Source organism: Gobio gobio, assembly GCF_949357685.1.
Source record: "Gobio gobio genome assembly, chromosome: 19".
Classification (NCBI taxonomy): Eukaryota; Metazoa; Chordata; class Actinopteri; order Cypriniformes; family Gobionidae; genus Gobio; species Gobio gobio.
This window is the reverse complement of record NC_137112.1, coordinates 2,958,192-2,982,466: the sequence shown is the minus strand read 5'-3', so window position 1 is coordinate 2,982,466 and position 24,275 is coordinate 2,958,192. Positions and strand designations below refer to the sequence as shown.

The following is a 24,275-nucleotide window of genomic DNA, read 5'->3' as shown; positions in this document are numbered from 1 at the left end:
TGGCCTGATAAACAAACACTCGCACTGAAATATTAACAGTATAAACACACAGCTTTAACAAGAACAAACACTCACGATAATGACATTAAATCATATCGATCCGTCGGTCGCTCGTGAAATCATCCTCAGGTGATTTTTCAGCTTGATTTCATTCACCGATTTTTTTTAAACTAACGGGCAGATTTCACTCGCCGCGCGACTGACTGACATCTTTGATTTCCTGGAGTTTTTATCATCGTAATGCTGTATGAATTAATTCTGTTATTCTGTTATTATTGATTTTACCGCAGCGCGATCGCTGGCCTGCACGCGCCTCCCGCCAAACGGCCAGGACGCGACGCTCGCGCTCCGCTGCCGTTAAACCTGCACTGGCCGTTAAAGCGCGCACACAATCGCGCTGTCTCCCGCCGGGTTTACCTTCGTTATATCGGCTACTTGTGCAGTTCTGTCCGGTGTGATTCCGGTGCTTCAAGCTGCTCTCCTCCGCCATCTTGACCCCCGTTCAAAATAATCGCACGCGCCTGACGTCACGAACGCCGCTACACTCTTGCGCGTTCCTTTATCACGGCCGCGCGCAGCGCGTTCATGTATCCATGTGCGCAAACATCACCACCTCAACATACAATTCATCATTTATTAATAATGAACGTGAATTACTATGGAAGATAAGATAAATAAACGCAGAAATATTAGATATAAACTCGAGAGAAAGGCAAGAATTGTGGGATAAAAATCGCGGATACTAGCTTCTAAATGAGTCACATTCACTCATGAATAATTAATGAGGTCGCTTTTATTTATGTTTTATTTTAGAGTGATTGCGATATTATTATACTTTCTAATCAATATTTTATATATCTTCTGTTTTCATTTTAATTACAGGTTTAATTATTTTGTATTTTTGTCATTTGTATTTTTTTTTTATATTTCTGTTAGTTTTTATTAATTATTATCTAGTTTTAGTTATTTTAATAGGACTACATCGACTGAAACTAAATGAAAATGGGAAATATTAGCATTTACGAGTTTATAATTCCTGTACATTCCACACAGATTGTGTGTGTGACTGAACGTGTGTGTATGTGTGAGGCTGTGAGCATTAGTGAATGTGTGTGTGTGTGTGTGTGTGTGTGTGTGTGTGTGTGTGTGTGTGTGTGTGTGTGTGTGTGTGTGTGTGTGTGTGTGTGTGTGTGTGTGTGTGTGTGTGTGTGTGTGTGTGTGAGAGAGTGAGTATGTGTATGTGTGAGGCTGTGAGCGTGAGTGAATGTGTGTGTGTGAGTGAATGTGTGTTTGTGTGTGTGTGAGGCTGTGAGCTTAAGTGAATGTGTGTGTGTGTGTGTGTGTGTGTGTGTATGTGTATGTGTATGTGTGAGGCTGTGAGCGTGAGTGAATGTGTGTGTGTGAGTGAATGTGTGTTTGTGTGTGTGTGAGGCTGTGAGTGAATGTGTGTGTGTGAGGCTGTGAGCGTGAGTGAATATGTGTGTGTGTGTGTGTGTGTGTGTGTGTGTGTGTGTGTGTGTGTGTGTGTGTGTGTGTGTGTGATCAGCCATATGCTGTAGATGTCCTGCGTTACACGTGAATCTCAGTTTCACACAACACACACTTGTTTGTCCGGCTGCTTTTGTCCTGCAGTGCTGACGGCCGATTCATGTGTGTGCCCAGAGGTCAGAGGTCACAGATCCTACATCATGTGACTAAACAAGAACTGTTTACAGAGACTTCCATCGTTTGTAAATATCACAATAATACACAACTATGATAACCTTTATAAAATCTCTGAATGTCACTAAAGTGAATGTTTGAGTTGGACATAGGCTACCAAAAGATCAATTTGTCTAAAATTGAAATCCATTAAAGCTTTAAAATGTACTCAATATTAAAAGTGTAAAAAATTATTTTGAAAAATAATTTCAGAAATAAATATCAATGTGTAATAATGTTTGCTGGGATATTATCTATAAGCCCAAACCCGTGTTATTAGATTTAAATATGAACATAATTTGACTGATTTATGAGCATTTTTAACACAAAATGTTGTTATGATTTTTCACTATATCATCCCTCACAAGTAGCGAAACCTCTTCACAGACAAACCAGACAGACAGCAGTTCTGTTCATAATCAGCCTATAATATCACATCATACTGAGAAGAATCATCAACTCTTTCTTCTTACACAGGATCCAAACGTCACACTTTCCAACCAGTTCAGACATTAGTGACGACTGTCGGGCCTTTTAATGCAATCTTCCCAATGCACCAAAGATTCTTTAGATTATCATAGAAGAGGAAAATTATTCTTCCAAAGGAATCTTTATGTTTTTATTTTTTTCCGATTCTGTTATGGATATAAATTGTCAGTACAGGGTCTTATAAAGTATCCTGTTACTATTTCAACTATTACATAAAGTACATAAAGTCATGTAAAAATCAATATCAGAGTATACTTTTATATGAATTTTAAATAAAACCTAATAAAAGCTAAGCAGTCGTGTGTTGTTTCACCAGATTACGCAGCCCATGTAAGGCTTTAGACATCTAGTCGATAGAGTATGGCATTACAAATGGTTTTATTATTTTATGTTAATTAACATATACAAGGAAAAAAATACTTGGGATGGAACAATACAGTTAGTCCACGGTTCAATACATACCTCGGTTTTTAACCACGGTTTTTGATTCGGTTCTGATGGAACAGCAAGAGGTTAAGGAGAAAAAAGCCTATTTTTTTATTGCAATACTCTTTCTTTATTTTACTTAAAAGAATTGAAAAACCTTACTTAAACTTAAAACTTTACTTAAAAAAAAAACCTTGTATAATATAAAATAAATATATATAAAGATTTACACTAGTATGAAATTGAATGAATAAATGTAAAAATAAAACACTACATAGACTTCACTACAAAATATACACTTATTCTTATTAAAGCTGCTGTATTAGTTCTTCAGTCAAGAGCAGTGAGTGATTTTCTCTGTCTTTTGTTGTTGTATTAACATTATATGGATAGTTCACTCAAAAATGAAAATTCTGTCATTGAGAAATGAATACAGGTTTGGAACAATATTAGAGTGAGTAAATATTTACATAATTTTAGAGGTGAATTGTCCCTTTAAGGACAGCGTGTTCACTATAGGCTGCGCTGCTGTCAATTAAAGACCTGCACGCATCTAATATACAGACACACGATTTTACTTCACTTTAGACATAACCGACTGTGTTTATGTTAACCTTGTGTGTATTTGACAGTATTAGTGGAGTAAGACGACTTAGTCCAGTAATCACGTGTTTGACAAGCGTTTAGTGCACACACTCGGAAAAGCGCATGTGCATAAGCACGCAAATGAAATGTTTAACCAGCAAGGCTTTAAAACGCATGCAAATAATGAACCTTGGGTGATTGTGAATAACTATAGTGTCCCGTGAGTATAACTCCACCACTAACCTGTGATGTGAATGTATGTCGCGTTGTTCAGTATTGGGATGGAGGCAAATGATAGAATTTGTAGAAAAATAATTAATTCAATGCAAAACCGAAAAAACGCGATTCACAAGCGCGTATTGAACCGTGAATGCCGTACCGAACGCTTCAATATTATATTGAGAATTGTGGCATCCCTAGTTTATACCTAAGTCTACATAATCTACATATTAGTCTATTATAAAATACATGTTGATCAAGGCCGTGATCTTTCTTACTTTCACTGACCCAGTGGTGGCAGTTCCCCTTTGTGGGAACTCTTGTTAATTTCTACATTTTCCAGCTCATTTTCAGCTAAACTTACATAAAACTGCGATCATACAACCTGTGGAATTTCAACTCACAAACAAACTAACGCAATATCTGTGCTAGTCGTACCCGTGAATGTTTAGGTTGGATGTTGAGTCCTTTGATAAGGAAAGCGTCTTCAGAGCTGGAAGGCATGGTTTCCTTTTTTTCCTCTTTGAAAGCAAAATAACTGAAATTTCCAGACATGAAAGCGGTTTTCACCGCACCACGGGAGACGACTTATGAATGGAGGTGAAGGGACACAACTGACGCTGGTAGGTCACATGATCATGACAAAATGGCGGGTGTAGTACGTCCAGATTACATTCATACTACATTCATTCATACTATCTAGAACGCACTTTTTTAACGGTCGCGAAGTTCGTTCAAATTCAAATGTAGTACCTACTCGCATAGTACGCGATTTTGGACCCAGCCCGTTTCATTAGAGAAAACTGTCTTATCATGAAATGAACACAGACACTCAAAGGTCTTCACGGCAACCCGTCAAAATAAAAGTTTGGTTTATGAAATTGAAATTGACAGAAAATATTGGTATATATTGTAGCCTACAGTAGTTTAAGCTACGTCTCCACTACTACTAATAATTATGCTTAGATGGTTGATTATTTTTCACTTGACCTTTTTTATAAACAATGTTTAAGCTACTTTAAACAGCCTTTAAATGTTTATGTATTATTTACTTATAATGATTATCATCATAAATAATAAACGTAATACATTAAAAAAAATTAATAGTTAAATAAAAAATAAATAAAATAAAAACATTTAACCATGGTACCGAAATTGGTACAGAGTACCGTAAAATTATTATGGTATTGATACCGACTACTGGAATTTTGGTACCGTGACATCCCTACACCGCGGGAAGATCACGCATCATAAGTATAACGTATCTGCGTCTGAGAATGATTGACAGGTGTTATTTGTGCGTGCACCAGCTCACGTGAGTGTGGAACTATAATCAAGCAGCGCTTAATATAACGTTATGTCAAAATATTAATTTATTTGGTTTTAAATTAAACCATTGTACACCTAAATACTCCCATTTTTACAAAATGGAACTGTATTCTGATTACTTTTTTTGACGTAACTGTAACAAACGTACCATTTTTTGTTTCCTGATTACGTAACTCCATTACATGTGTTCCGTTACTCGCCAACCCTGGAAACCAGTGTGTGAACATGTTTCCTAAATATCTGCAAACATATGATGGTATTTTTATGCTTTAGTACAGTCAAAAACTTACATACAGCACCTTTAATGATGTATGAATAACAATTTTGATAACTCTGAACAAAGGTTCTATAAATGTTACTAACAACGTTTGTTCATAACTTTGAGAGAACCTTGTCAGAACGACCCGATTACACAAACACGCTCCAGGAAGAGTCCTCTCTTCTGAAGTGATGAAGTGGTTTGCATCCTCAGAGACTGAAGAGCCAATGAGGTCAGACGTGACAGCTGAGATAAAGAGGGTGGAGCCTCATTGGCTGAAGCAGATGCAAACGAACCAATCAGGACGCAGCGCTGTCTTCATGTTCTCAGTGATAAAGGGCATGGGACGAGCCGCAGCTGAACGCTTCATGTGTAAAACACACACTTCTTCATGCAGTGAGAGCTGGACAGGATGAAGGTCAGACTAAAGTAGGACACGGACTGCAGCCGACATCAAAACGCTTCATGAGCCTCTGGAACTGGACCTGAGGGTTTGCTTCAGATGATTTTAGCTGCACAAACTGGATTTGACGAGCCACTGTTTGTCACACTTCTACTGATTCAAGCTGCTTTGAGTTCTGTAATGTGAAGACGGGTTAAAGGGGGCCTATGCAAAATTCACATAAATGTGTGTTGGCAGTGTGTGTACACAACCAGCCTGTAATGGTAAAAATCCATCCACTCCTCTTTTTGAATCTCCATAAATCATAAGCAGTGTCTCAGAATAAGTTTCTATGCAGTGTAACCACATAAGCTTAGGCCCCGCCCACGACTGCGGACAGACTCCGCCCTATTAGTATAGATCCCGCCCACGGCTGCGGACAGACTCCGCCCTATTAGTATAGACCCCGCCCACGGCTGCGGACAGACTCCGCCCTATTAGTATAGACCCCGCCCATGACTGCTAACAGACTCCGCCCTATTAGTATAGACCCCACCCATGACTGCTAACAGACTCAGTCCTATTAGTATAGACCCCGCCCATGACTGCTAACAGACTCAGTCCTATTAGTATAGACCCCACCCATGACTGCTAACAGACTCAGTCCTATTAGTATAGATCCCGCCCACGGCTGCGGACAGACTCCGCCCTATTAGTATAGACCCCGCCCACGGCTGCGGACAGACTCCGCCCTATTAGTATAGACCCCGCCCATGACTGCTAACAGACTCCGCCCTATTAGTATAGACCCCACCCATGACTGCTAACAGACTCAGTCCTATTAGTATAGACCCCGTCCATGACTGCTAACAGACTCCGCCATATTAGTATAGACCCCACCCATGACTGCTAACAGACTCCGCCCTATTAGTATAGACCCCGCCCATGACTGCTAACAGACTCCGCCCTATTAGTATAGACCCCACCCATGACTGCTAACAGACTCCGCCCTATTAGTATAGACCCCGCCCATGACTGCTAACAGACTCCGCCCTATTAGTATAGACCCCACCCATGAGTGCTAACAGACTCCGCATTATTAGTATAGACCCCACCCATGACTGCTAAAAGACTCCGCCCTATTAGTATAGACCCCACCCATGACTGCTAAAAGACTCCGCCCTATTAGTATAGACCCCACCCATGACTGTTAACAGACTCCGCCCTATTAGTATAGACCCCACCCATGACTGCTAACAGATTCCGCCATATTAGTATAGACCCCACCCATGACTGCTAACAGACTCCGCCCTATTAGTATAGACCCCACCCATGACTGCTAACAGACTCCGCCATATTAGTATAGACCCCACCCATGACTGCTAACAGACTCCGCCCTATTAGTATAGACCCCACCCATGACTGCTAACAGACTCCGCCCTATTAGTATAGACCCCACCCATGACTGCTAACAGACTCCACCCATGACTGCTAACAGACTCCGCCCTATTAGTATAGACCCCACCCATGACTGCTAACAGACTCCGCCCTATTAGTATAGACCCCACCCATGACTGCTAACAGACTCCGCCCTATTAGTATAGACCCCACCCATGACTGTTAACAGACTCCACCCAATTAGTATAGACCCCACCCATGACTACTAAAAGACTCCGCCCTATTAGTATAGACCCCACCCATGACTGCTAAAAGACTCCGCCCTATTAGTATAGACCCCACCCATGACTGCTAACAGACTCCGCCCTATTAGTATAGACCCCGCCCATGAGTGCTAACAGACTCCGCCCTATTAGTATAGACCCCACCCATGACTGCTAACAGACTCCGCCCTATTAGTATAGACCCCACCCATGACTGCTAACAGACTCCGCCCTATTAGTATAGACCCCACCCATGACTGCTAACAGACTCCGCCCTATTAGTATAGACCCCACCCATGACTGCTAACAGACTCCGCCCTATTAGTATAGACCCCACCCATGACTGCTAACAGACTCCGCCCTATTAGTATAGACCCCGCCCATGAGTGCTAACAGACTCCGCCCTATTAGTATAGACCCCGCCCATGAGTGCTAACAGACTCCGCCCTATTAGTATAGACCTGTTGTTTGATTCATATTAACAGCAGAAATAGCAGTAGCTCCTGTATATTACACTGCTGTCACTTTATTATGTGAACTGTGTGTGTTTTTGACACAACCTTGTGTGTGTTTGACAGTTTAAGTGCAATAAGAGAACTTAGTTTGATACTCACGGGACGCTCCATCTGACACTCAGCTTTCTGTGCGCGTCATTCAGGTGTGTGTGTGTGTGTGCTCAGAAAACCATATATCAGAATTTAGACTGAAATGTCTTTAAAACGCATGCAGATCATAAACTCTCAAAATGATGAAGAACTGCAGTGTCAGGTGAGCACGATAGAGATGATCATCAAAACCCAAGCAGATGTTTTAGTGTTTGGCAGAGTATCCGAGGCATGAGCTGTACAGGCTCCGCCCTCTTCTGGAAAGGGGGCGGGGAGCATCAGCTCATTTGCATTTAAAGACACATGCACAAAAACAGCATGTTTTTCCTTCCACTCAGAAATGGACATTTATAAGTACAACATGGTATAATAAATGATCTGTGGGGTATTTTGAGCTAAAACTTCACAGACACATTCTGTGGACACTTTAAAACATCAAATAAAAACAACACATCTGCCGAATAATGAATAATGTCAGAGATATTACTGAGGGTTTCTGCAGCTACAGGACTCAATAATCATGTTCATCTGTTAAACTCTTGTGCTTGTATGATGAATGACAGACAGCCGTGTGACCTGCAGATGTTTTAATGACTGCACATGCTCACAGTGAACTGCTGATGTGTTGATGTGTCAGTTACACACATGAACTAATAATAATAATAATAATAATAATAATAATGTTCCTCCGGCTGCAGCCGCTGAAGAGCCGAGACACAGATCTGACCGTCCGGCCGGTTACACCAGCTGTGCACCAGTTACTGTAAAACTAGAACTGTATGAGAACGTTCTGTTAAAGGGATAGTTCACCCAAAAATGAAAATTAGCCCATGATTTACTCACCCTCAAGTCATCCGAGGTGTGTATGACATTCTTCTTTCAGACGAATATAATCTGAGTTATATTAGAAATGTTCTGGCTAATCCAAGCTTGTTTTTGAAGTCCATAAAAAAGTGCATCTGTCCATCATATAACTGCTCCACATGACTCTGGGGTGTTAATAAAGGCCTTCTGAAGCGAATCGACGCGTTTGTGTGAGAAAAATATCCATATTTAAAAATGTAAATTTAAAAATGTTAAAAATGTTAAAGTATTTAAATTTTTACTATGGCTCTGCATCAGCCGTCCCCGCGCCATAACTTCCGACGAATAAGGTCAAAATAGCGGTGCGATCATAGATATATATATACATAGATTCCTCATTAGTGCCAGCACGGATCCGTCAAATGAGGAATCTACGTATATATATCTATGATGGCGCTGGTATTTTGACCTTATTCGCCGGAAGTTATGGCGCTGGGAACATAGATATGTATACGTAGATGCCCCATTCTACCTCTTCAGGCAGGTCGACACGCCGCCATTTTAGAACGGTTTTAGAACGGCTGTCAATCATCACTCGCATAAAAAACAACAGCCTCTGTAAAGCCCAGCGCGATTTAAATTCCCGAAGAAATTCGATCGCCTTTCAGAGGTGACAATGTGTCGGTTTTTGTTTTCATATTTGAAATAAATGTATAATAATTTTGACTCATAATTTATAATTTTCCCTGTTCTTAAAAATGGTTTAAAATTGTGATGTTGATAATTTTATGACGGTTTTTTTTAGGATGATTTTTGAGAATTTAAGCTTTCAGATGATACCTATGATGATTACTTAAAACATGGGTTGAATAAATAGGCTATATTAATGATTATTAAACACATTACTAGCTAATGTATTACTATTTTTTATAATTGATTTACTTTGATGGCTGATTGGTTGATGGTTTATGATTTCTTTCCAATGAACTTGTTTATAATGAGTTCACTGCGTTTATTAAAAGCTGAGCAATGTGTCTGTAGGGTTCTCTGATGGTGAATATTAATGAGATTAAGAAAATGTAAAGATCTTTAACCAATATTTTTTAAAATATGCAGAATTAATGATAAACGAAATCCTAACAGTCTATTGATGTATAGATATTAATTTCATACATGCTTGTGTATAACTACGGTTGCAGACGCACAGGCAACATTTGAATATTCACAAAACGCGTTCACGCTTTGACCATTCGAAAATGGCGGACGGCTTACGTATAGCGGCCCATAGAAACAGTCGCTAATGGGGAATCTATGTATACATATCTATGGCTAGGAATACTAGATGACATTCGCCTGATAATGAGGTTAACAAATAACATAAACACTGTTGGGTTTCTCTTAAGACATCAATGTGTCGCCACTATACTATAGTTACTATAAATACTACAGTGTTTTTGAACCGTAATATAGTAAATATACTACAGTAAATCAACAAAGTGTAGTAAATACTATAATATACAACAATTTACAGTAGTATCTTTACTATAGTACGGTTCAAAAACAATATAGTATTTACTAGAGTAATTTTACTATAATATACTATAGTATTTTTTCATCTGGGTAAGCAGATAAACATCCCTGAACTATCCCTTTAATGTCCCAAATGTTCTGTAAAGGTTCGGGATTTTCGGGAACTTTTGGGCAATGGAAAAGGCATGTAGCTCAAACAGTAGAGCATGGCGCTAGCAACGCCAAGGTCATGGGTTCAATTCCCCCCAGGAAAAGCAAGACAAAATGTAAAAAAAAAAATGTGTACCTTGAATGCATTGTAAGTCGCTTTGGATAAAAGCGTCTGCCAAATGCTTAATTGTAAATGTAATGTATCATCTCTGGCGGTTGAGATCGCAAAGAGGCTTCTTATCGGATCAATAACGGTGCAAATAAAGGCTAAACTAGCGCTAGCGGTGCGGTCCAGCTGGTGAAACCCTGAGCGTGTGTGTGGATCAGGGCTGCAGTCCGTCTAACATACTGACATCGATCACAGTCTCACAATCATCTAACCAAACTCAGAGCCAGTGTCGGGGAAACGCATTACAACTTGAGTTACGTAATCAGATTACTTTTTCCAAGTAACTAGTAAAGTAACGCATTACTTTTCAAATGTAGTTACTTTTTCACATTAATTTGACTGACAGCTCTCCTGCCCCATGTTGAAAAAAATAAGAGCAGAGGCGTTGTGTGTGTGTGTGTGTGTGTGTGTGTGTATGTGTGTCTGTATGTGAGTGTGTGCATGTGTATGTGTGTGAGTGTTTATGTGTGTGTGTGTATGTGTGAGTGTTTGTGTGTCTGTATGTGAGTGTGTGCATGTGTATGTGTGTGAGTGTTTATGTGTGTGTGTGTGTATGTGTGAGTGTTTGTGTGTCTGTATGTGAGTGTGTATGTGTGAGTGTGTGAATGAGTGTGTGTGAGTGTGTATGTGAATGAGTGTGTATGTGTGAGTGTGTGAATGAGTCTGTGTGCACACTTGCATACATACACACTCACACACACACACACACACACACACACACACACACACACACACACACACACACACACACACACACACACACACACACACACACACACATACACACACACACACACACACACACATAAACACTCACACACACACTCATTCACACACTCACACATACACACTCACACACACTCATTCACACACTCACACATACACACTCATGCACACACTCACATACACACACACACACACACACACACACACATACACACTCACACACATGATGGTTATTGTAGTTCCAGACTAAATGTGAGCATTTATTTATCTCACTCGCACAATAAAGATTCTGTTCTCCTCAAAATGAGTAAAATCAGAGTACTATGCAAACCTCCAATAATTAAATGTTAAATAAAACAACTATTTTGATGCATAATCTACCTTTATATTTAATTGACCAATGTCTTGCTGCTGACCTTTGATGATGAAAATGACTAGATTTTTTGTTTTTATTTGTAAACTTTTTTCTCCTGCGTCCTATTCTACATTATCCAGAGCTGCGCCCTCTACTGTTCATGAGGGAATCTGCATTTTTACCTCAGCCTGGGGCTTATTATTTACATTTTGGTATGAAGACGTCTTTACCGTTGCACAAAAATATAACTTTTTTGTTATAAAAACAAAACAAAAACAAGCCCAGCCCAGGTGAAAAAAAGTAACGTAACGCATTACTTTTCTTAAAAAGTAACTAAGTAACTCAATGAGTTACTTTTTAAGGGAGTAACGCAATATCGTAATGCATTACTTTTCAAAGTAACTTTCCCCAACACTGCTCAGAACTACAACAAATGCACAGACAGACTACAGGTCATGTGACTAGTCAAGCCAGCAGGCGGTCCTTTAGTCTCTAGTGAACCCCTGCGGCCGTACACATAAATAACAAAGCACACGCGTGTTCCGTGTTCTCTGTGTCATGCACACGTCAGTTCCTCTCTTCACTCATTCATTCGTTCAGTGTTTCAGTTCATGTCGTGTTTATCGTGGAAAACGCCATACAAACAACTCAACAAGCAGACGAATGCCGTTCATCGGCTCTTCCTGTGTCCCGTCGTCAGTGACATCATCATAGTTTACATCCAGAGTGTGTGTGTGCGTGCGTGTGTGTGTCAGTTTCCGGGTTTGATTTACAGATGTAAAAACGAAGACGACAGAAACGGGCTCCGGCTCAGAGATGTGAGGAGGTGGAGAAGCACAGCTTCAGCGTGTACGGGTTTGAGCCATCTGAAACACAACAACAACACGTATCAGATTACTGACACACACACACACACACACACACACACTGTTACAGCTTCAAGAGGAACGTTCATGCTTCATCTGGATCCTGAAACGACCTATCCTTCCCCTCATATTCTCCAGTGTTGCGGCTCCTCTCTTCCCAGTCTGTCAGTAACTCTGTTTACTTCCTGTCTCTATGAAGCCCCTCCTCCTGAAAATATCTAATATATAATAATCACGCCCCTTACCATAACCGGCAGTTTCAAATGAGAAATTTAAATGAGAAATATTGTGTGTGTGAGTGTGTGTGTGTGTGAGTGTGTGTGCGTGTGTATGTGTGCGTGTGTATGTGTGAGTGTGTATGAATGCGTGTGTATGTGTGAGTGTGTATGAATGCGTGTGTATGTGTGAGTGTGTATGTGTGAGTGTGTATGAGTGTGTATGTGAGTGTGTGTGTATGTGTGAGTGTGTTTGAATGCGTGTGTATGTGTGAGTGTGTATGTGTGCGTGTGTATGTGTGCTTGTGTATGTGTGAGTGTGTATGTGTGCATGTGTATGTGTGAGTGTGTATGTGTGCATGTGTATGTGTGAGTGTGTATGTGAGTGTGTGTGTGTATGTGTGAGTGTGTTTGAATGCGTGTGTATGTGTGAGTGTGTATGTGTGCGTGTGTATGTGTGCTTGTGTATGTGTGAGTGTGTATGTGTGCATGTGTATGTGTGAGTGTGTATGTGTGAGTGTGTATGTGTGAGTGTGTATGTGTGAGTATGTGTGAGTGTGTATGTTTGAGTGTGTATGAGTGCGTGTGTATGTGTGCGTGCGTGTGTATGTGTGAGTGTATGTGTGCTTGTGAATGTGTGCGTGTGTATGTGTGAGTGTGTGTATGTGTGAGTGTGTATGTGTACGTGTGTATGTGTGCGTGTGTATGTGTGCGTGCGTGTGTATGTGTGCGAGTGTATGTGTGCATGTGTATGTGTGCGTGCGTGTGTTTGTGTGCGTGTGTATGTGTGCGTGCGTGTGTATGTGTGAGTGTGTATGTGTGCGTGTGTATGAGTGAGTGTGTATGAGTGAGTGTGTATGAGTGAGTGTGTATGTGTGAGTGTGTATGAATGCGTGTGTATGTGTGAGTGTGTATGAATGCGTGTGTATGTGTGAGTGTGTATGTGTGAGTGTGTATGAGTGTGTATGTGAGTGTGTGTGTATGTGTGAGTGTGTTTGAATGCGTGTGTATGTGTGAGTGTGTATGAGTGCGTGTGTATGTGTGCGTGTGTATGTGTGAGTGTGTATGAGTGAGTGTGTATGTGTGAGTGTGTATGTGTGAGTGTGTATGAGTGCGTGTGTATGTGTGCGTGTGTATGTGTGCGTGTGTATGTGTGAGTGTGTATGTGTGAGTGTGTATGTGTGTATGTGTGAGTGTGTATGTGTGAGTGTGTATGTGTGAGTGTGTATGTGTGAGTGTGTATGTGTGAGTGTGTATGAGTGAGTTTGTATGTGTGAGTGTGTATGTGTGAGTGTGTATGAGTGCGTGCGTATGTGTGAGTGTGTATGTGTGAGTGTATGTGTGCGTGTGTATGTGTGTATGTTTGAGTGTGTATGTGTGAGTGTGTATGTGTGCGTATGTATGTGTGAGTTTGTATGTGTGAGTGTGTATGTGTGAGTGTATGAGTGCGTGTGTATGTGTGCGTGTGTATGTGTGAGTGTGTATGTGTGAGTGTGTATGTGTGAGTGTATGTGTGCATGTGTATGTGTGAGTATGTGTGAGTGTGTATGTTTGAGTGTGTATGAGTGCGTGTGTATGTGTGAGTGTGTATGAGTGTGTATGTGAGTGTGTGTGTGTGTATGTGTGAGTGTGTTTGAATGCGTGTGTATGTGTGAGTGTGTATGTGTGCGTGTGTATGTGTGCTTGTGTATGTGTGAGTGTATGTGTGCGTGTGAATGTGTGCGTGTGTATGTGTGAGTGTGTATGTGTGCGTGTGTATGTGTGCTTGTGTATGTGTGAGTGTGTATGTGTGCATGTGTATGTGTGAGTGTGTATGTGTATGTGTGAGTGTGTATGTGTGAGTATGTGTGAGTGTGTATGTTTGAGTGTGTATGAGTGCGTGTGTATGTGTGCGTGCGTGTGTATGTGTGAGTGTATGTGTGCTTGTGTATGTGTGAGTGTGTGTATGTGTGAGTGTGTATGAGTGAGTGTGTATGTGTACATGTGTATGTGTGCGTGTGTATGTGTGCGTGTGTATGAGTGTGTATGTGAGTGTGTGTGTGTGTATGTGTGAGTGTGTTTGAATGCGTGTGTATGTGTGAGTGTGTATGTGTGCGTGTGTATGTGTGCTTGTGTATGTGTGAGTGTGTATGTGTGCATGTGTATGTGTGAGTGTGTATGTGTGCATGTGTATGTGTGAGTGTGTATGTGTGAGTATGTGTGAGTGTGTATGTTTGAGTGTGTATGAGTGCGTGTGTATGTGTGCGTGCGTGTGTATGTGTGAGTGTATGTGTGCTTGTGTATGTGTGAGTGTGTGTATGTGTGAGTGTGTATGAGTGAGTGTGTATGTGTACATGTGTATGTGTGCGTGTGTATGTGTGCGTGCGTGTGTATGTGTGAGTGTGTATGTGTATGTGTGAGTGTGTATGTGTGAGTATGTGTGAGTGTGTATGTTTGAGTGTGTATGAGTGCGTGTGTATGTGTGCGTGCGTGTGTATGTGTGAGTGTATGTGTGCTTGTGTATGTGTGAGTGTGTGTATGTGTGAGTGTGTATGAGTGAGTGTGTATGTGTACATGTGTATGTGTGCGTGTGTATGTGTGCGTGCGTGTGTATGTGTGCGAGTGTATGTGTGCGTGCGTGTGTATGTGTGCGTGTGTATGTGTGCGTGCGTGTGTATGTGTGCGTGTGTATGTGTGCGTGCGTGTGTATGTGTGAGTGTGTATGTGTGCGTGTGTATGAGTGAGTGTGTATGAGTGTGAGTGTGTATGTGTGAGTGTGTATGAGTGAGTGTGTATGTGTGAGTGTGTATGTGTGAGTGTGTATGAGTGCGTGTGTATGTGTGCGTGCGTGTGTATGTGTGAGTGTATGAGTGCGTGTGAATGTGTGCGTGTGTATGAGTGTGAGTGTGTATGTGTGAGTGTGTATGAGTGAGTGTGTATGTGTGAGTGTGTATGTGTGAGTGTGTATGTGTGCGTGTGTATGTGTGCGTGTGTATGTGTGCGTGTGTATGTGTGAGTGTGTATGTGTGAGTGTGTATGTGTGAGTGTGTATGTGTGCGTGTGTATGTGTGCGTGTTTATGTGTGCGTGTGTATGTGTGAGTGTGTATGTGTGAGTGTGTATGTGTGAGTGTGTATGTGTGAGTTTGTATGTGTGAGTGTGTATGTGTGCGTGTGTATGTGTGCGTGTGTATGTGTGCGTGTGTATGTGTGAGTGTGTATGTGTGAGTGTGTGAGTGTGTATGTGTGAGTGTGTATGTGTGCGTGTGTATGTGTGAGTGTGTATGTGTGCGTGTGTATGTGTGCGTGTGTATGTGTGCGTGTGTATGTGTGCGTGTGTATGTGTGAGTGTGTATGTGTGCATGTGTATGTGTGCGTGTGTATGTGTGCATGTGTATGTGTGAGTGTGTATGTGTGAGTGTGTATGTGTGAGTGTGTATGTGTGCGTGTGTATGTGTGAGTGTGTATGTGTGCGTGTGTATGTGTGAGTGTGTATGTGTGCGTGTGTGAGTGTGTATGTGTGTATGTGTGAGTGTGTATGTGTGCGTGTGTATGTGTGCGTGTGTATGTGTGAGTGTGTATGTGTGCGCGTGTATGTGTGCGTGTGTATGTGTGCGTGTGTATGTGTGCGCGTGTATGTGTGCGTGTGTATGTGTGCATGTGTATGTGTGAGTGTGTATGTGTGCATGTGTATGTGTGAGTGTGTACGTGTGCGTGTGTATGTGTGCGTGTGTATGTGTGCATGTGTATGTATAAGTGTGTCTATAAATGTGTGTGTGTGTATGAGTGTGTGTGCGTGTGTATGTTTGAGAGGGTGTGTGTGTGAGTGTGTATGCGTGTGTATGTGTGAGAGGGTGTGTGTGTGAGTGTGTATGTGTGTGTGTGAGTGTGTGTGTGTGCGTGTGTGCGCGCATGTGCGTGTATGAGTGTGTGTGTGTATAAGTGTGTGTGTGTATAAGTGTGTCTATAAGTCTGTGTGTATGTGTGTGTGTGTGTGTGTGTCTGTGTGTTTGTTCCCGGAATATATTAAAAATATTTAAAAAATGTAAACTATATTTAATAAGAGACAGATCTATTTCTGCCTGCTATATTTGCACATGTGACTGGCACACTTGATCATGTTTGAATGTGTTGTTTTGCTGATGCCATCATTCATTTAAAAACAATCTTTTTATGAAGTAAATCTACACTATATATACACTAAATATTAGTATTTCTGGGTTCACAGTGTTTTAATAACGTTATGCTGATATTCAGCCATGTGTCGCTATGACGTGCCCTTGTGCAGAGCAGGGGCTGATGGGTAATCAGACAGAGGCTTTGCTTACTGGGTATCCGGATCTGATAATGATTGAGAACCGTCAGAACCTCCACGGCGTGAGTCTTACTGTCGAACTCCAGCAGCCCTGAGATGGTCTTTGAGCTGGCTGTGGATGAAACACACAAGAGACAGAATCACACACACACACACACACACACACACACACTCTCTGAGACACGGGGTAAGTCAAGCCACGGCGGCAGTTTCAAAGCAGCTTCACAGTGACAGAAAAAAGACTACAGTTATTAAGATCATAAAACCAGCTAACAAAACTCTCCTGAGAACTTCCAGTTTCCTCAAAGTCTCAAAACTTTTTTTTTCTTGGTTATGACAACGTTCATCATCAGTTCAGACGTTACATTCACAAGTGACACGAGTTGAAATTATGACAATAAAAGTCTGAATTATTTAAGTCATAATGTATGACAAAAAGTTGAAAGTTGACAGGAAATCTAAATTATGACATTAAAAGCCAAAATTATTACTTAAAAAGTCATGATTATAACATAAAAATGTGAAATTATTACTTAAAAAGTCATGATTATAACATAAAAATGTGAAATTATTACTTAAAAAGTCATGATTATAACACAAAAATGTGAAATTATTACTTAAAAAGTCATAATTATGACAAAAGAATTTGACATACTAAATTGAAATTGACGAGTTGAAAGTATGACATTAAAAAGTCGAAGTTATTACTTAAAAAGTCATAATTATAACATAAAAATTTGAAATTATTACCTAAAAAGTCATGATTATAACATAAAAATGTGAAATTATTACTTAAAAAGTCATGATTATAACATAAAAATGTGAAATTATTACTTAAAAAGTCATGATTATAACATAAAAATGTGAAATTATTACTTAAAAAGTCATAATTATAACATAAAAATGTGAAATTATTACTTAAAAAGTCATGATTATAACACAAAAATGTGAAATTATTACTTAAAAAGTCATAATTATGACAAAAGAATTTGAAATTATTACCTAAAAAGTCATGATCATAACATAAAAATGTGAAATTATTACTTAAAAAGTCATGATTATAACATAAAAATGTGAAATTATTACTTAAAAAGTCATAATTATAACATAAAAATTTGAAATTATTACCTAAAAAGTCATGATCATAACATAAAAATGTGAAATTATTACTTAAAAAGTCATGATTATAACATAAAAATGTGAAATTATTACTTAAAAAGTCATGATTATAACATAAAAATGTGAAATTATTACTTAAAAAGTCATGTTTATAACATAAAAATGTGAAATTATTACTTAAAAAGTCATGATTATAACATAAAAATGTGAAATTATTACTTAAAAAGTCATGATTATGACAAAAGAATTTGACATACTAAATTGAAATTGACGAGTTGAAAGTATGACATTAAAAAGTCGAAGTTATTACTTAAAAAGTCATAATTATAACATAAAAATGTGAAATTATTACTTAAAAAGTCATGATTATAACATAAAAATGTGAAATTATTACTTAAAAAGTCATGATTATAACATAAAAATGTGAAATTATTACTTAAAAAGTCATGATTATAACATAAAAATGTGAAATTATTACTTAAAAAGTCATGATTATAACATAAAAATGTGAAATTATTACTTAAAAAGTCATGATTATAACACGAAAATGTGAAATTATTACTTAAAAAGTCATGATTATAACATAAAAATGTGAAAATATTACTTAAAGTCATCATTATAACATAAAAATATGAAATTATTACCTAAAAAGTCATAATTATAACATAAAAATGTGAAATTATTACTTAAAAAGTCATAATTATGAAAAAAGAATTTGACATACTAAATTGAAATTGACGAGTTGAAAGTATGACATTAAAAAGTCAGAGTTATTACTTAAAAAGTCATAATTTTAACATAAAACTTTGAAATTATTACCTAAAAAGTCATAATTATAACATACAAATTTGAAATTATTACTTAAAATTCATAATTATGAAAAAAGAATTTGACATACTAAATTGAAATTGACGAGTTGAAAGTATGACATTAAAAAGTCGGAGTTATTACTTAAAAAGTCACAAAATGTGAAATTATTACTTAAAAAGTCACAATTATGACAAAAAGTTGAAATTATTACAGTCACAATTATGACAAAGTTGAAATTATTACTTAAAAAGTCATAATTATGACAAAAGAATTTGAAATTATTACCTAAAAAGTCATGATCATAACATAAAAATGTGAAATTATTACTTAAAAAGTCATAATTATAACATAAAAATTTGAAATTATTACCTAAAAAGTCATGATCATAACATAAAAATGTGAAATTATTACTTAAAAAGTCATGATTATAACATAAAAATGTGAAATTATTACTTAAAAAGTCATGATTATAACATAAAAATGTGAAATTATTACTTAAAAAGTCATGTTTATAACATAAAAATGTGAAATTATTACTTAAAAAGTCATGATTATAACATAAAAATGTGAAATTATTACTTAAAAAGTCATGATTATGACAAAAGAATTTGACATACTAAATTGAAATTGACGAGTTGAAAGTATGACATTAAAAAGTCGAAGTTATTACTTAAAAAGTCATAATTATAACATAAAAATGTGAAATTATTACTTAAAAAGTCATGATTATAACATAAAAATGTGAAATTATTACTTAAAAAGTCATGATTATAACATAAAAATGTGAAATTATTACTTAAAAAGTCATGATTATAACATAAAAATGTGAAATTATTACTTAAAAAGTCATGATTATAACATAAAAATGTGAAATTATTACTTAAAAAGTCATGATTATAACACGAAAATGTGAAATTATTACTTAAAAAGTCATGTTTATAACATAAAAATGTGAAAATATTACTTAAAGTCATCATTATAACATAAAAATATGAAATTATTACCTAAAAAGTCATAATTATAACACGAAAATGTGAAATTATTACTTAAAAAGTCATGATTATAACATAAAAATGTGAAAATATTACTTAAAGTCATCATTATAACATAAAAATATGAAATTATTACCTAAAAAGTCATAATTATAACATAAAAATGTGAAATTATTACTTAAAAAGTCATAATTATGAAAAAAGAATTTGACATACTAAATTGAAATTGACGAGTTGAAAGTATGACATTAAAAAGTCAGAGTTATTACTTAAAAAGTCATAATTTTAACATAAAACTTTGAAATTATTACCTAAAAAGTCATAATTATAACATACAAATTTGAAATTATTACTTAAAATTCATAATTATGAAAAAAGAATTTGACATACTAAATTGAAATTGACGAGTTGAAAGTATGACATTAAAAAGTCGGAGTTATTACTTAAAAAGTCACAAAATGTGAAATTATTACTTAAAAAGTCACAATTATGACAAAAAGTTGAAATTATTACAGTCACAATTATGACAAAGTTGAAATTATTACTTAAAAAGTCGAAATTATGACATTAAAAATTGAAATTATTACTTAAAAAGTCATAATTATAACATCAAAATTTGAAAGTTGACACTAAATCGAAATTATGACATTAAAAGTTGAAATTATTACTTAAAGTCATAATTATTTCAGTGTAAATAAATTGTAAAAACGTTTTTTTTTCTTGGTTATGTGAACGTTACAGAAACATTGATTAAATGTTTGGACAATGCTCAAATGGAATGATCCTTAATGTTCATATAACAGGAAGTAAATGTGAAATCATGTCTTCAGAGCTTCATGTGAGCGTCAGATCATGTTCCTGTCAATCCCCCACTGCTGTAGTCAAGCGCTCTTTCAGGACGCCATAGCAACACTATTATGGGTTTGATCTTCTGCTACTGGAGGAAATGGGAACGTCTCCCGTCCACTGCTACAGAAGTTATTATAGCATTATGAAACAGCTTCATAAGCAGCTTTACAGCTCATAATTCAGACTTAATGAAACTCATGACTCACGCTTGGCGTCAAACACTTTGTATTTGATGAATCCTGGGACGTCGTGTTCTGTGCATAACTGCAAAACAACAGAAGAAGAAGAAGAAGAAGAAGAAGAAGAAGAAGAAGAAGAAGAAGAAGAAGAAGAAGAAGAAGAAGAAGAAGAAGATCAGTGTGGCTCAGTTACAGTACAGCAGAGGACGAAACAGATGCTTATGAATACTGAAAAACATAAGCATAATAAATCATTCAAAAAGACATTTAAATCATGACATTCTACATCATAGTCGAAATTATGACTTAAAAGTAAATTATGACATAAAAAGTTAGCATACAAAATCAAAATTGACAAATCGAAATTATGATATTAGTCAAAAGTTATTACTTAAAAAGTCATAATTATGACAAAGTTGAAAGTTGACACTAAATTGAAATTATGACAAAACTATGACATAAAAAGCCGAAAATGATTACTTGTCATAATTATGACATAAATATTTCACACGCTAAATCAAAATCATGTCAAAATTATGACATAAAAAGCCAACAATTATTACTTAAAAAGACATAATTAGTACAAAAAAATTTAAGTTGACACTAAGGGCCCTATTTTAACGATCTGAAACGCAAGTGTCAAAGCGCGAAGCGCAAGTAACTTTGTGGGCGGGTCTCGGCGCTGTTGCTATTTTCCCGGCGCAAATCTAAAATGGGTTGGTCTGAAGTAGCTTCATTATTCATAGGTGTGGTTTGGGCGTAACGTGAATAAACCAATCAGAGCGTCATCCAACATTCCCTTTAAAAGCAGGTGCGCAAGTTCCATAATGGATTGCTATTATTATGGCGTATTTACCAGGCGCACGCCAGGAGCGGTTCACAGCCGAGGAGACTGATGTGCTTGTAAGAGCAGGGAAAGACAGAGAAGTGAAGTTGTCATGTTGTACATTATGGTAAAGGTGATTTCACAGTCTTTTTTTTTTTTTTTCAGTCTTTCAGTTTTTTCAGTTTTTCAGTCGATTTTTGTTCCTGGTTCTTGACGGACAAACCAATTTGTCAGATGTCCTTATATACATATATGTCTCGCCACTATTGGACAAACAGGTCTTATCCTTAATTATTACAATTAGCCTGAATCATTTGTAAGCTAGATTTATGCCTATTTTTTCACATCTTCGTGGCACACCACAATGATTTCCGTCATCTCATGTGTTAATATTTTTTAGTGTAACAATTTATGATTTGCAAAAATAACTGTTGCATCTGTGTAGATTATATGAGCAAAGTGTATGCGCGTTGTGCACGCTATACATTATGGTCAAGCATGCGCCCTTAAAATAGCATAATGAACAACGCGCAACGCGCCACTGACTTTAGACTAGTTTTTTTTCTGGTCAGTGGCGCAATTGTTTAATGGAACAGCAAAATAGCACCAGGGATTGTTTGCGCCGGAACACGCCTCCTTTTTTGCGCTGAACCGCCCAGGGAGCGCAAGTTCATTCACTAGTTTAGCGACGTGCTTCTGTGGAGGGAAAAGCGCGCTTTGCGCGGGTGCAAAATAGGAATGACACATGCGGTGTACAAAGTCAATTGCGCTGGGTGCAAGATAGGGCCCTAAATCAAAATTATGACATAAAAGTCAAAATATTACTTAAAATGTAAATTATGATATAAAAAGTTTAAAATTATGACATCAAAAAGTCAAAATTATTACTTAAAATGTCAATTATGATATAAAAAAAGTTCAAAATTATGACAAAAAGTTGAAGGTTGACAGTAAATCGAAATTATGACATTAAAAATTATTACTTAAAATGTCAATTATGATATAAAAAGTTCAAAATTATGACATAAAAAGTTGAAATTATTACTTAAAAAGTCATATTTATGACATAAAAAGTTGAAGGTTGACAGTAAATCAAAATTATGACATTAAAAAGTCACAATTATTACTTAAAATGTCAATTATGATTATAAAAAGTTCAAAATTAATACTTAAAGTCAAAATTATGACATAAAAAGTTGGAATTATTACTTAAAAGTCATAATTATGACATACAAAGTTGAAAATTGACAGTAAATCGAAATTATGATATTAAAAAGTCAAAATTAAAATGTCAATTATGACATACAAAGTTGAAAGTTGACAGTAAATCATATGTTTAGCATGTCATATTGGTACACTCTAAAAAAAAAGGTTCTATATGGCACCAAAAATGGTTCTTGGCTCGTAATCATAGGGGAACCTTTTTTAGTGCTATATAGCACCAATTTTGGTGCTTCAGTGGTGCTTCAGTGGTTCTTCAGCGGTTCTTCAGCGGTTCTTCAGAGGTTCTTCAGCGGTTCTTCAGCGGTTCTTCAGAGGTTCTTCACCGGTTCTTTGACTAAGGTGCTATATAGCACCTCTGAAGAACCTCTGAAGAACCGCTGAAGAACCACTGAAGCACCAAAATTGGTGCTATATAGCACTAAAAAAGGTTCCCCTATGATTACGAGCCTTTTTTTTTAGAGTGTATGTCATCATTTTGACTTTCATTTTTTAACTTTTTAAATCATAATTTTGACTTGAAAGTCATTATTATCTTAATATCTTAGAGCTGGGCGATAATATAGTGATATATTGTGATGATATAAACGATCAAGCAGTTGAGATTTGCTATATAATAAATGTGTGCGGATCAAGTTGGACGTGCTCATATTCATAAGCTGCTATAAAGATGCAGTGACACACACTTTACCGCCAAAAGTTTTGTGCCGCCCGCCTTCACACACACACACACACACACACACACACACACACACACACACACACACACACACACACACATTAGCTTTAATGCCATCCCATAGTTCATCCTCAGGGTTTGATATGGAGTCGCAGCTCTAACAGCTTCAGCTCAGTTACACACTGTAGCTTTAAGATCTAGAATGAGCCACCACAGTTCGGCAACTGCATTCAGTCTGACTTTTCATATCAAATTAGGCCAGTCTATGTTTTTATGTAACTGATTTAAAAAAGTTATGAACAGTCTTAAAGCTACACTGTGTAACTTTTTTAGTTTATTCTTAGCTAAAAACACTTAGTTCTTTCAAAAATATATGTGCTCATTAATGTATATTTACTTCTTTCAAGTAATAAAGTATTCTGGTGAGTTTATAATATGCCATTGTAAACACATACGGGTGAGGGTTCGAATGCCGGTCGCCATGTTGATCCTCCATCTTGAAAGTACATTAGCCAAAGAGGGACATTCCCGTAAATTCAAGCTTCGCCTTTGGCGTTTTAACACTCGATGGCACCGTGTCGAATGTGGACGAGGGCGAACTGGAAGCCATGTTAATCTTGGACTAAATCAGCCACCGTAGGAGTTAAAACGAAATCGGAATTGAGAGGAACAGAAACTAATATTCACTGGATGGTCATATACAAGTTCACCACTAGATGGGGGAAAATATCACACAGTGGAGCTTTAAGTTTCACATCTTAAGTTTGTATTTTGAATACATTTTATTTATCAGAATTTGAATATTTTTATTAGGGCTGTCAAAAGATTAATCGCGAT

At 37.3% G+C, this 24,275-nt stretch overlaps 2 protein-coding genes across 6 annotated transcripts in view; both read right to left on the bottom strand.

The window, feature by feature from the left end:
* Positions 1-566, bottom strand: part of LOC307142768 (atlastin-2) — a 39,367-nt gene extending 38,801 nt beyond the window's left edge. For 3 of the 5 annotated variants that reach the window (XM_079843850.1, XM_079843849.1, XM_079843847.1), the window contains exon 1: positions 418-529. In XM_079843850.1, the coding sequence (XP_079699976.1) occupies positions 418-490 (73 nt within the window). In that variant the 5' untranslated portion in view covers positions 491-529. Of the gene's footprint in view, positions 1-417 lie in introns of all 5 variants that reach the window. The other 2 variants (XM_079843851.1, XM_079843848.1) reach the window with 2 other exon arrangements.
* Positions 567-11,405: 10,839 nt separating this feature from the next.
* hnrnpll (heterogeneous nuclear ribonucleoprotein L like) overlaps positions 11,406-24,275 on the bottom strand; it is a 79,134-nt gene continuing 66,264 nt past the window's right edge. Inside the window, exons 11-13 of the mRNA XM_079843853.1 lie at positions 20,740-20,797; positions 16,777-16,875; positions 11,406-12,256 (exon numbers count right to left, since the gene is read on the bottom strand). Of these exons, the coding sequence (XP_079699979.1) occupies positions 12,201-12,256; positions 16,777-16,875; positions 20,740-20,797 (213 nt within the window). The 3' untranslated portion in view covers positions 11,406-12,200. The remainder of the gene's footprint in view (positions 12,257-16,776; positions 16,876-20,739; positions 20,798-24,275) is intronic.